The following is a 12225-nucleotide window of genomic DNA, read 5'->3' on the forward strand; positions in this document are numbered from 1 at the left end:
AATTCACAAAAGGCCAAATTCTTTAAGAGCTTGGAAAACGATTTACTTTACTAATGTTTTCTGTTTATATTAGCATCTGACTGGTGTTGCAGATTAGAAATGTCACCTATGTATCCGCCCTTGTCCTGCCTATAATCATTGTTCCCACCTGGATGTAGTTCATGTGTTTCTAGTCTTGTCATTCCTATAAGTAGGCCTCTTGTTTCTGTGTTCGTTTGTCAGAGTTTGCATCAGTTTGGTTTGTGTTTGCTTTATGTTTTTTTTTTTTTATTATTATTATTGCTTGAAACAGTTCAGGCCTACAAGCTTCACTGCATGCAAGAAATATCTCACAAAACACCGCTCATGGCTTTGCTTTCAGAAAATCATTTTGAAGAGCATGATAAAACACAAGTACCTCGTATTTTTTCGATTTTGTTATTTTTTATTCACATGCAATTTTTAATGGAATTGTTGATTAAAGAATATTGTTTTATTTTATTTTTATTCTGTTTAAGTTTTGAACAATCTTTCTTCTTTGTTCCTGATTTGAAAGAATGAAGTATTTCCTTTATTTTTTTTTTCTTTTGCAAAATAATATCTTGGAGGTAGGTGGTGGGGCCCCAAGTAGAATGATCTGCATAATTTAAACCCTGTATTTACAAAGAACTTTTGCTTTTCATCATCTACGGTACAGAATATCATTAAAAATTCAGAGAATCTGGAGAAATCTCTGCGTGCCACAAGTGACAAGGCCAAAAACCAGTAATTGCTGGCCGTGATCTTTGGTGCATCCTCAGGTGCATTAAAAGCACACATGATTCTGTAGTGTAAATCACTGCATGGGCTCAGAAACACTTCTGAAAACCACTGTCTGTGAAAACAGTTTGTCACTGCATGCGCAAATGCTAATTAAAGCTCTAAAATACAAAGAAGAAGCCACATATAAACAGGATCCAGAAACACCGCCACCTTCTCTGGGCCTGAGCTCATTCAAAATGGACTGAAGGGGAGTGGAAAAGTGTTCTGTGGCCCAACGAATCAGCATTTGAAATTCTTTTTGGCAATTATGGACACTGTGTCCTCCGGGCTAAAGTCCACTCAGCTTGTAACTTGGACTTCAGACTGTAATACTTTTAGTATTATTTTCACAAGTGTAAATTTAAGATTTAGGGTTTGGGACAGACACCTCCAAGTAGAAAACACACTATAAATGATGATTTTGTATATATTTAGATTACTGTCTCAATTATGCCTTTGGCAGCTGGCATTTTCAAATCATGTGAAACCATTAAAAAGGACAAACATGCAGATACATGGTTTTCCTCCAACAGGGACAAATATACAGTCGTTTGCAACTGTTTGGGCACCACTGGTCAAATTACATGTTTTTGTTCATTTTCTAAATGTGAATAAATCAACACATTCTGTACAGAGAGGATTTTCAAGTTAAATAAATAATTACTGTTATATATTGGAGAAAAATAAAACATGGCCTGTACAGAAGTGTTTTTTTTTTCTTTTCAATATGTTAAATTTAGTAAAATAAACAGAATTTGTGCACAATATGTTTTGGGAAATGCCATATTTTTCAGTTTCACATTTGTTCCCTGTAGAGGATGTGTTAACTTGTTTTCACTTAAAAATCAAAACATATCATATAACTGGGGAGTTACACTTGCAATAATTTGTGCTACTGGAATATTCTCTTTGCACTTAGACTGTGCTTAAAGTTCTAAATATGACTGTTGCTTCAGTTATGAAGGGAGAACAGAGGAGTTTGAGAGTTCAGAGAGAAAGAGAGAGTGACAGGAAGAGAGGAAGTGAGAAAGGAAGAGAACAGTATAGAGAGAGAGCGAGAGAGAGAGCGTGGTGTTTAAAGGACATGAAAAGTGTGAGCGCTGAGGGTTTTCAAACGGACGTATTTTGTATTTTGAGCCCAATATAGGCTGTGTGTGTGTGTGTGTGTGTGTGTGTGTGTGTGTGTGTGTAGCTCATTTACATATATCAATCTTAAAGACACAGTAACAAAAGCAGCCTGTTTAGTTCTAAGGGATAAAGAGAGGAGATGTACAACTGAATTATGACTGTTTCAGTACATACACTTACACAAACATCATTAGAAAGTACAAGACCTCTTTAAACACCAGTCAGAATGTCAGTGAGCTGATATGCATCATATACGTTGCATATCACCAGAGGGAGCTCTCTATATAGACAGCACAGTACATCACTGGCCAAGGTCACTGCAGGGCAGGCAGGAGATCAAAAACAGAAGTATACTGAACTTGTGAGAAAGCGAGAGAGGCAGAGAAGAAGTCAAGTCATTTAGCTGATGGTGCAAAATCATCTAAATAACAATGAGGCTTATGAATCCCGAAATTGTGAACTTTCTACTCGTTTTCATCCTCCAGAGTGTCCCAGGTAAGAGCTTAATGTGCTTATGGGGGTCTACTGCAGACGCCTGTCTTTGATTTTGTTTAACCCTTTTACCTAGAGCATAGAAATCGTTGGCGCTACCTTTTAATTTACTCTTATTTCTCAGTATGTAATGTGATCTGTAAGTGCATTTCATGTCTTTTTTAAGTGAAAAGAAAATGATCTATCAAAGCTGACAATTCATAGATTTTTGCCATAAAGTACCATTTTGAACAAGCAAACAAATGCATCAAATTAGACTTCACACTTGAAGGAAGGGTTGACCGATTTTTTTGTGCACTGGAGCTATGGTAGAAAGAAATAAATAAACAAAAGTGGAGTGACTTGAACTTCTATTATATTAGACTTGTATCTCCAGCACAGTATCTGTACCTCTGCCCATATTATTCATTCTGACGCATTTGGTGATATTTGAACCAACATTAGACATTTTGTGTCACACCCAGTGCATGTGGTTTAAAGCAGGGGTTCTAAACCTTTTCCACCCCAAGGCCCACCTGTGTATAACTACAAAGCATAGCAGCCCACAGGGAATCTAAAATCAACTTTTTTAAATGCAACTTTGTTTTTATTTTCTTAAATGCTGACACTGAAAACCTGAAATTGAGATCCTGAGAAAGATCAGATCGGCCATTCTGGTTGTCAGTAGGTTTGCAAAATTTGCAGGTATGTTAAAAAACATGAAACATGTTTAAAAATAAAAAAAACATTGTTGTAGTGATGTCAAAAAGGGGTAAAAAAAAAAAAGAACAGAAATACAAAGTAGTTGTGATTTGGAGCAGAAGTCCACACCAAACAAAGCGCCCTGAGAAACTCGATCTCTGGCTCACTGTGTGCATTACGAGCCCGTGGCTGCGCTGTCTCAGACTGATGATGTTTAATTAATAACGTATATATATATATATATATATATATATATATATATATATATTCATTCTTAGATTTTTAATGATTAAGTAAATAATTTTTCCACTTATGTTTTTATGACTTAGTGACATTACTGGCCTGAATTTCTGCCTCCCTCTGAGTACAGGCCTACGGCCCGCAGACTGAGAAACCCAGGTTTAAAGAACAAGCCTTACGTAGCTAACAAGTAATGGTAGTGACCCAAAATCTTTTTGGATAACATAGACTTCTATTATTCTATTAGCTGGTAACTCCAGTGTAAAACTAAAAACATGCCTTTAGTAATAAACTACATTTGGGGTAATCAGTACTTTGTGTAAATTTTATTTTTCTGTGAATCATGTTTAGTACAGGCCTGCCCTGACCATGTCAGTTTAGCTGATGAATAATTTCCATTTAAATGATTGTGCAAAACATGATTTTTTTTATTCATTGAATGCAACTATTAAAGTGTAAGCTTAAAGCGCCAAACTGCCCTCTATCTGCTTTCTTTTATTTACATGTATTTGCCTGAACCCAACTGATAAAACATACGCAACTTCCATTCTTTTTCTTCATGATGTAAACATATGATTGTGTATTAATTGGGACAGGCCTAGTTTAGTTGTCCTTAAAAGTGTTGATGTTGGCATCTACAAGATTAGAGGGTTTCAGAGGTTTTGTGTTGTTACGGTTACAGTATATGGCCAAACGTATGTGGACACCTGACCATCATTCCTATTTGAGCTTGTTGTACATCTCATTCCAAAACCATGGACACCAATATGAAGTTGACCCCCTTTATGACTGTCAGTCTCCATTGTTTCTGGAACATTTTGCAGTTTGTCTGTGGGAGTCCAAGTCCATTCAGTCAAAACAGCATTCGTGAGTCAGGCACTGATGTTGAACAAGATGGTCTGGCTCGCAATCAACATTCAAATTCGACCATCTAAGCGATGGCCCCATCGTCAAGCCTGTGCTAGCTTTTACCCTCCTAGCACTGGTAGTATTGTGTGATTGGGGAAGTCCTAGTGAGTAGAATTCCAAGTGTCCAAATTGGTGAGAAAATTGGGAAAAATGAAAAAACAACAACAACAAAAAAAAACATTCAAATTTGTCCTATGGTGGTTAGTGGGGTTGAAGTCAGGTTCTGTTCAGGCCACTGGATCTTCTCCACACCAACCCCATCAAACCATGCCTTCATGAACCCCATCATGCTAAAACAGGAAAAGGCCTGAGCTGTTGTTTCCTATACAATTCCATTTCACAATAATAACACTTACAGTTGACTAGGATAGATCTAGCAGTGCATTAATTAATTTTATGCACCTGTTAACAATGGGTGTGGCTGAAAAACATTACCATTACTCGCTCTCTCTCCCTCTTTCATTATCCCTCTCTCTCCATGTAGGGGTAAGATGTGAGACTGAAGAGCTAAATTACACAGCATATAAAGTCAGGATCAGATGTCCATATAAACCTGGATACAAAGAAAAATACTTTTGCAAAGGTGATGCTAAAATCCCCTTTGAGGCTGGACAGAGCAGGAAATTCTTGCTGCATGACAACACGTCAGCCCATATCTTCACTCTCAACATCACTCATCTGGAACTGGAGGATAAAGGCACATACTGGTGTGTAAGAAGGGGCAACTCGTCTTCTGACATTTACAGGACAAAGATCCACCTAGATATTAAACCTGGTGAGCGTTTTGTCATTAAATACAATGATTTGAAAAGTGTCAAACTGACTGCTGGTGAACTCCTAAATGTAGCCTAAACTCATCCTGAAATCTGACCTGTTAACTTTCTCATTACAGAGTTGACTTGTGAATTAGGTCAAAATGTATCTATTCAATGCCACTATAACCAGGAACTCAGGAATTCAGTAAAGTTCCTCTGCAAGGAACAGAACTCATCTGACTGTGCAGAGGGAGGAGTCAAAATTACTTCAGCCAATCCTCAGACTGACCGAGTGTCTCTGAGTGATGATGCTTCTGCTGGAGTCTTTACTGTAACTATTGCTGGTCTAAAACAGGAGGATTCTGGGACGTACTGGTGTGGGGGTTCCACAGGGTTGGAGCATGTGCTCATTTCTTCTGTGGATCTCAACATTTTCCGAGGTAAGCCTTCACTGCTGTCACAAGCACCATATGTCTGAAATAGATACTGTTAGATACTAAGGTGAACACATAGAAGTCAGTTTTTTTAGACTGAGTTGTCCAGTGGCTATGCTACTGTATAACACTGTATGAAAGGTGGTCACTGTCCACTGACAATAATTCTAGAAAAGCCAAAACTGTGGTTTCCTTAAGCACTGCTGGAGTTGGATGAGTTTCACAAGTGAAGGTTCTGTGGTGTAATTTGCAATAGATTTGACTGATAGAACACATGACAGAATTTTTTACTGATACGGCTGCAAAATATTTGGACACATTCACATACAAAAGATTATTTTGTACAGTTGTGGGTTTACAGCTGTGAACAGAAAACATAATGATTATCAGAGTCTGTCATTATCTGACTGGGTTGAGTCTAAGTGTCAAGGCGATACCATTAACCCAAACCGAGGCTTTCAAGGGGTCGAGCAATGCTTCAGCAAGCTGTGGCCAGCTGTCCAAGAAAGCATGATAGGCCAGTGCAGGCATCTGACATACCAGAATTTGCAGGTTTAATAGGGTGATGTGTTGTAGTGTGTTGCGCTGGTATGAGTGGATCAGACACAGCAGTGCTGCTGGAGTTTTTAAACACTGTGTCCACTCACTGTCCACTCTATTAGACACTCCTACCTTGTTGGTCCACCTTGTAGATGTAAAATCAGACACGATAGCTTATCTGCTGGTGTTGGTCATCCTCTAGTCCTTCATCAGTGGTCACAGGACACTGTCGCCTGGATGTTTTCGGTTCTCAGTCCAGCAGCAACACTGAGGTGTCTAAAAACTCCAGCAGCACTGCTGTGTCTGATCCACTCGCACCAGCGCAACACACACTAACACACAAAGTGGACATAAAATGGACAATGGATGTGTAATGAAGTGGCCAATCCCTGCATATAATCAAAAGTTAGCTTGCTAAACCTAGAATCCAACTTTGAATATGAGTTCAGATTAAAGGTGGACTAAACCTGGTTTGTTTTTTTCTGATACATTCAGCTGTTATATTGTATAATTAATAGCTAAAACGGACATGCTAATGTGTTCTTGGTACAGTAAAGTATTTTGCACTTTATTTACTGCTCTTTATTGCATATAACTGTTTTTATGATGGTTACAGATGCAAAATCATCACATAACCTCAGCAGACCAACAAAACCAAAGAATCAGTCCGCAACTGTTGTGTTGACTTTACCATCACCTTCAACTCCAAAATCAGAGTCAGGTAAAACATTCAAAACTGATTTGATAGTTTGGTTCATTTTGATCTTTTAAATGATTTTTAATCAGTTCTGTCTGTATCTGAAGGAAACTTCGTGCTCAGTATTTCCTCTGTGGCAGTGGGCATTCTGCTGTTTGGTGTCATCCTCTACTCATTTCGCAGATGGACACAGAAGAAACGTGGTAACTATCACTATATCTTTACATACATCAATGCACAGACTAGAGGCATCATAAGATATAGCGTAGTGTGGGCATAGAGTAACACAGAGGGGAGGCCATGGTTCTAGAGGTGCTATTTATTAAACACAAGGGCAGAAAGGCACATACAAAACACGAAACCCAACAGGGGAGGTCACCATTACTAACCCGCCCAACACAAAACACCCACAGCCCAACATAACATACTGCATACCTGTAACAGGCAAACAATAACATAAACAACATTTCAAATCCTTTTTTGACCAGCATGGCCACACCTCATGAGCATCTAGAGGCCAGCACCTGTCAGTAGCAGGTCACCACAATATTTACGGGTGTAGGGATATTTATGGATGCTGAAGAGGGGTAAAAAATTGCCTTCCAAATTCATTGTTAGAGTAGTCAAAGACATACAATCAGGGCTAATTGTTAAGTTTGCACACAGAAGATCTGTCTCTTAAGACTTTTCTCCCCTTTGCCCCTACCACTTAGCCCTTACCCCTTCGTTTTGCACTGTCACGCCTAGAGGTATGGTGTTCCAATTTTTGTTGATGGAGGGGAAGAGTGAAGTGTTAGGACTACATGGCCCTCCAAATGGAGATTTTATAGAGGCACACTCCAAACAGAGTGTTGTGAGAAAAAGAGGAAAACCGACGAGACGACCAAAGAGAGACCGAAGAAACCCACAAATGTGAGAATTTTCCCTGTTAAAAAAATAAGATAACCATTGTATTATCTTAGTTTAATGAATTATGGTGATTTTCTTTATAACAAGCATAAAAAATCGCTAGTAGTATGCTGATGTCTCTAGCTAAATTTTCCGTTCCATCTTAAATGGTGCAGCAGTTCTGATGCCTGAGGTGCCAGAATGTAACTGCTGCACCATTTAAAGTGGAACGGGTAAATTTGAACAAGAAGCTGGTGAAAAGCTGACTTCAGCTACATATCACTGAAGAATTAGGGGTGGATGATAATAAATAATTGTCACATTTATTAACTAAAGCCCAGCAGCGAGGAACTGAACTTTACCCTCCTCTGCTATCACTGGAGTCTGGCAGGGTCGCCTACAGAGCAGCGCTAGTAGCTGTTAATGAAGTAATGCTCTTTTAATTTGAGTTGGAGAAGATTTCAACCCTTACCCCTTGTAACTCACTTCCAAGGGTCAAGGTGAGACTCAAAAATAAGGGGTAGCGGTAAAAATAAGAAATGGGGTTGGGCCTAAAATGCTTGAATACTGTCCATCCAATAACAATTAAGCAAAGGTATTAAAGTCATGCAATCCTTTAGATAATTAGTATTAGGAAATTAGATAAGTTGTAGGTCTTAATTATGTTCTATAGGTACCTGAACTGCTCCAGATATGTAAGAACTAATGGCTTAATGAGAGATCAGTCAAAGAGCTCAAATTTAAAGAGGCAAAATCTTTCGGATTAGCCTTCAGTGGAACTGACACCTCTCTTGAAGATAGTCAATAAGCTATAAACTACTGCTAGCTAAGTAAGTTGAGGTCAGCATTTCTCACTGCCCAACTGCTCGGATATGTCCTCATCCTCCTCAAATACCTCTTGCATTGTTGTCTTCTCAATGCCACCTTGTTTTTTTTTCAGTTCCATTGCCGCCCATCTTCACATGACTCACATATGAAAAAGTTGCCAGACAGTACCAAATTGACACTCTCACGCTGAATTTGATACACTAATCTCACGAGACTAATGTTAGCTTCAGTGCAGCAGTAACCTGTCCAAATGTAGCTGCAACATAATTTAAGGCGGAACATCAAATGAGAATGCTGTACCACTTGAGGTGGGGCTGCTGGTTTAACCCCTAATTACTACAGATATGCACTTTGATGTAACTTCTGTAGTTTGTCTGAGCGTTCTTGTGCTTATATGTGTGTTTATACATTAGCTTACAGTATCCGGCCCAAAATGCTACTGGCCCATTCAGAATTCACCTGATTACCCTGATTACAACCTAAGCTTTTTCAATTGGTAACTCTTACTATCAGGGGAATTTCCTTAAACAGTTGGCTTGACATCTAGCTAGCATTAACATTATTTTTTTAGCATTTTCTTTACTTTGTGTAATGCTGAGGTTAGGTAACAGTTAGCCAGCATACAGATAACCAAAAACTCAACAGGTATTTATATTTACCATAATTTGCTACAAATTCATACTGTAGACAGGTATGTTTATACTGTACATATGTATTTCACTCTGTAGCACAGCAGCCTCCCCAAGGTCTTAGTGCCCTGCTATTTCAGTACATTTTGAATTTGACACAATGGCTCAGTCAGATAATCTAAACTATTGATGATGTAACACATAATGTACATTTATTTAGGGGGTTATTGAAATCCAGGCTTTAAGATGCCCTTGGCACAGACTATGTCTTTACTGTCCAAAGAAAAACTTTTTTTTTTGGGATTTTTACTTTTCTACAGCATTTGAACATGGCAGCTGCCCTTTACACTGTGTGAAAATTTCATAAGGAGGGGACATAGAAATGCTCCAAAGTGGCTTGGAATAAAATACCTTTACATTAACTTACATTGAAAGTTAAGAATGTTTTTGCTCTCTCATGTAAAGTTACCATTTCATAGGATGCTTATTTTTCATTGGACAGCAACGACATGCACTGATGCACAAACAGGTAGTTAGAATAACTCAGGCTTTAGCTCTGTGTGCCCACATTCACACTTATAGTCTTAAAGTGGCACTTCCACATTTCTTAATGTGTGCCACATGTTTCATCACTTCTCATTTTCCACCCAAAAATAACCAACATTTGTTTAGTCAGTTGCTCACTGAACTGTGGCTTCACACCTCTTGTTCATTAAAACTACCCAAGTGAAAAAAGTATATTTCACCCCCTGGTGATGAAGAGGAGTGAATGCAGTTGAGTTCTCACTGCTGTTTTTCATTTGTGCTCCGCAGATCGTGGCTCCTCAGCTGAAGTTAAAGACGGAGATAACACAAGGGTGAGTTACAGGGTATGTGTTTATTTCTTTATGTAGCAAATACACAGCAGCTGCAAACATTTCTGCTGGAAAGAGCTCACGTTCAAGTCATCATTGCTGCCTTTGACATCTCTTTTTTTTTACTCAGTAAATGCCACAGTCATGCTTGTATCAGTGAAATCTGTCGTCTCTGTTTCATCTGTTCCATTCATTCCTCATTGATTTCTAACTGTCCTCAGCTCTCTCCTCCTGCTGCAGACTACGATGAGATTAAAGACAGCAAAGATCGTCCAGACACTCACAGTAAAGCATCCACTGCTGAATTACTCACAGACCCCTCGGGTTCTCCTACAGACCAGACTGATGGTCATGACTATGCTATTGTGACCTTCCAGCCAAATCCGAGCTGTACAGATCAGACTGACAGTCTTGACTACTCCACATTGACCTTCCAGCCAAACAGCTCCGATTATGAGGTTCATGCTTCAGGGGAGATGTGCACTTACTCCACTGTCAATCACCCTCAGTCAGAGTAAGGAGATGGAGAGCTGTGGGTGCATCAGATGTCCTGTAAAGTCATGGTTATTATATGGGACGGTGCTGTTGGTAAAGTGTGCATGGGAGACTGTTTTTGTCATCTGTCTGTTAGATCATTTTTCTAGTGACAAGCTTTTATATTTAGTTTTATGAATAGTTTAAATTGCCTTATTGTTTTCAATCTCCTTTAATATAATAATAATAATAATAATAATAAATGATTGTTTTTGAGACCTTGAGACCGCAAGCTTCAAAATCATTCTGATGGTACACTGACTTATAATAGGGAGAATAGTGTCGCTGTCATCGCCACTCCAGGCCGGAATGCCTGCTATGGCACTATGTTAGTTGGAGGAGCGGCACGAGACCTCTCAAGAATCGCATTGAACATTTTATGGCACCACTTAACGCACCAACAGCTTATAGTTAGCTATAAGAAGAAGCTAGCTCAGTATTTACAGTATGGACATTATGACAGAGGCTGCAAACAGACCTTAGAAGACATTGTTAGAGGAAGTGAAGAAGTGGGAAAAGGAGAGGGAGACTGAGCAAGAGAATGGACAAGAGTAAATAGACTGGCTTTTACTCGTTGATGGGGGCTAAAAGAGATAAAAGGATGCAAGACTAATGCAAGGCCAACGTGAAAACAGTGAAAATATGACAGCGAGTGTTCATCCCTGCCAGTGTTCTGTATGAAAGATTGAGACATTGGCAGTAACCTTATCTGTGTCAGTCCTGTCTCACAATGTTTTGTAGCTTTTTTGGATTTCAAAAGTCATCTAGCCTCCTGTGTCAGGGGGCGCTTTTTTCATCATTTAGATCAAAAATGATTTCATTAACAACAGTGACTTTTTAATGGTGTTTCATAGCTTTGGGGCTTTTGAAGGCCAAACGTAGCTCGACCTGTCAGATCTGTTATATGATGAAGCTGAATAACACTACTCATAATTTGGTGTTATCAGGTACCGTCTGAGTTCTAAATGAGTTCTGATGTGAACAACAAGTGATCTGAGATCACATCAATGCGAAAGAGGACCAGAAAGAGAACCAAGTCCCCTTTAAAATGTGCTTACATTGTGGACACAGACAGCACTGGGTCCTTTGTAGCTGGTTCACTTTCATAGAACTGAATTTGGTTCATTCATAAAGAACTACGTGTGAAAACACCCTTACAAACATTTGTATGTGCTTTGAATATACTTGTGCATGTCCATCTACTGATAGCTCCTTACTGAGAAGAGTGACCACACAGCCTGACAGTGGAAACTGAAACCGCTCAAAGGAAAGACACTGGGCACTGTTTGAAATGTAGTGTATAGTTTAGACACGGTTATAATGGGATATGTCAAAGCTACATATTTACTTTTTTCCTGTGATTATAGTGCAGCACTGCAATATTTTACCAGGGCAAATGTACTGGTAAATGGGGTCTAGTGACACCCCTGTTATACAGTGCATGAAGCATTATTTTTATAAAGAACTGACAACTGAATGTCACTGCAAAAACAATGTCAATACCAAACAGACAGTTTGTTTTGACAATAGTTGTGACTATTTTGGTTGTAACAATCAAAGCTAATTTTGCGTTTATCTCTAAATGTGTAAATGTACATAACATTACATAAAATTTTTAATGAGTTACAGATAAATTATGAAAAACACATTGTTTTTCAAGCATCAAATATTGTTTGTGAGTGATATATTGTTCAGTAGTCAAGAACTGCAATGGTATATTAGATCAAAAACTAGTAAAAAATAAATTATTTAAGTGCTTTATTGTTGCGTAAGTAATTTCAGAGTTCAGGCTTGGGGACATTTATTTTTATCAAATTATTAGTTAAAATAATTCAC

The 12225-nt window shown here is 38.6% G+C and overlaps 1 protein-coding gene across 1 annotated transcript; it reads left to right on the top strand.

Annotated features, from left to right (window-relative positions):
- Nucleotides 1–4501: 4501 nt before the first annotated feature.
- LOC118816839 (polymeric immunoglobulin receptor-like) lies at nucleotides 4502–10373 on the top strand. Its single transcript, XM_036583432.1, has 5 exons — nucleotides 4502–5005; nucleotides 5123–5425; nucleotides 6576–6680; nucleotides 9815–9858; nucleotides 10077–10373. The coding sequence occupies exons 1-5, from the start codon at nucleotides 4627–4629 to the stop codon at nucleotides 10371–10373; spliced, it is 1128 nt and encodes a 375-aa protein (XP_036439325.1). The 5' UTR covers nucleotides 4502–4626.
- Nucleotides 10374–12225: the final 1852 nt, after the last annotated feature.

Source organism: Colossoma macropomum, unplaced genomic scaffold (genome assembly GCF_904425465.1).
Source record: "Colossoma macropomum unplaced genomic scaffold, Colossoma_macropomum, whole genome shotgun sequence".
Taxonomy (NCBI): Eukaryota; Metazoa; Chordata; class Actinopteri; order Characiformes; family Serrasalmidae; genus Colossoma; species Colossoma macropomum.

What these genes read in the sequence shown, in the direction of transcription:
- LOC118816839 (XM_036583432.1), top strand. Translation starts at nt 4,627, where the DNA reads ATGCACCTGTTAACAATGGGTGTGGCTGAAAAACATTACCATTACTCG. An exon ending in CCACCTAGATATTAAACCTG is followed by an intron (nt 5,006 to 5,122) that starts GTGAGCGTTTTG and finishes TTCTCATTACAG; the next exon opens with AGTTGACTTGTGAATTAGGT. An exon ending in GGATCTCAACATTTTCCGAG is followed by an intron (nt 5,426 to 6,575) that starts GTAAGCCTTCAC and finishes TGATGGTTACAG; the next exon opens with ATGCAAAATCATCACATAAC.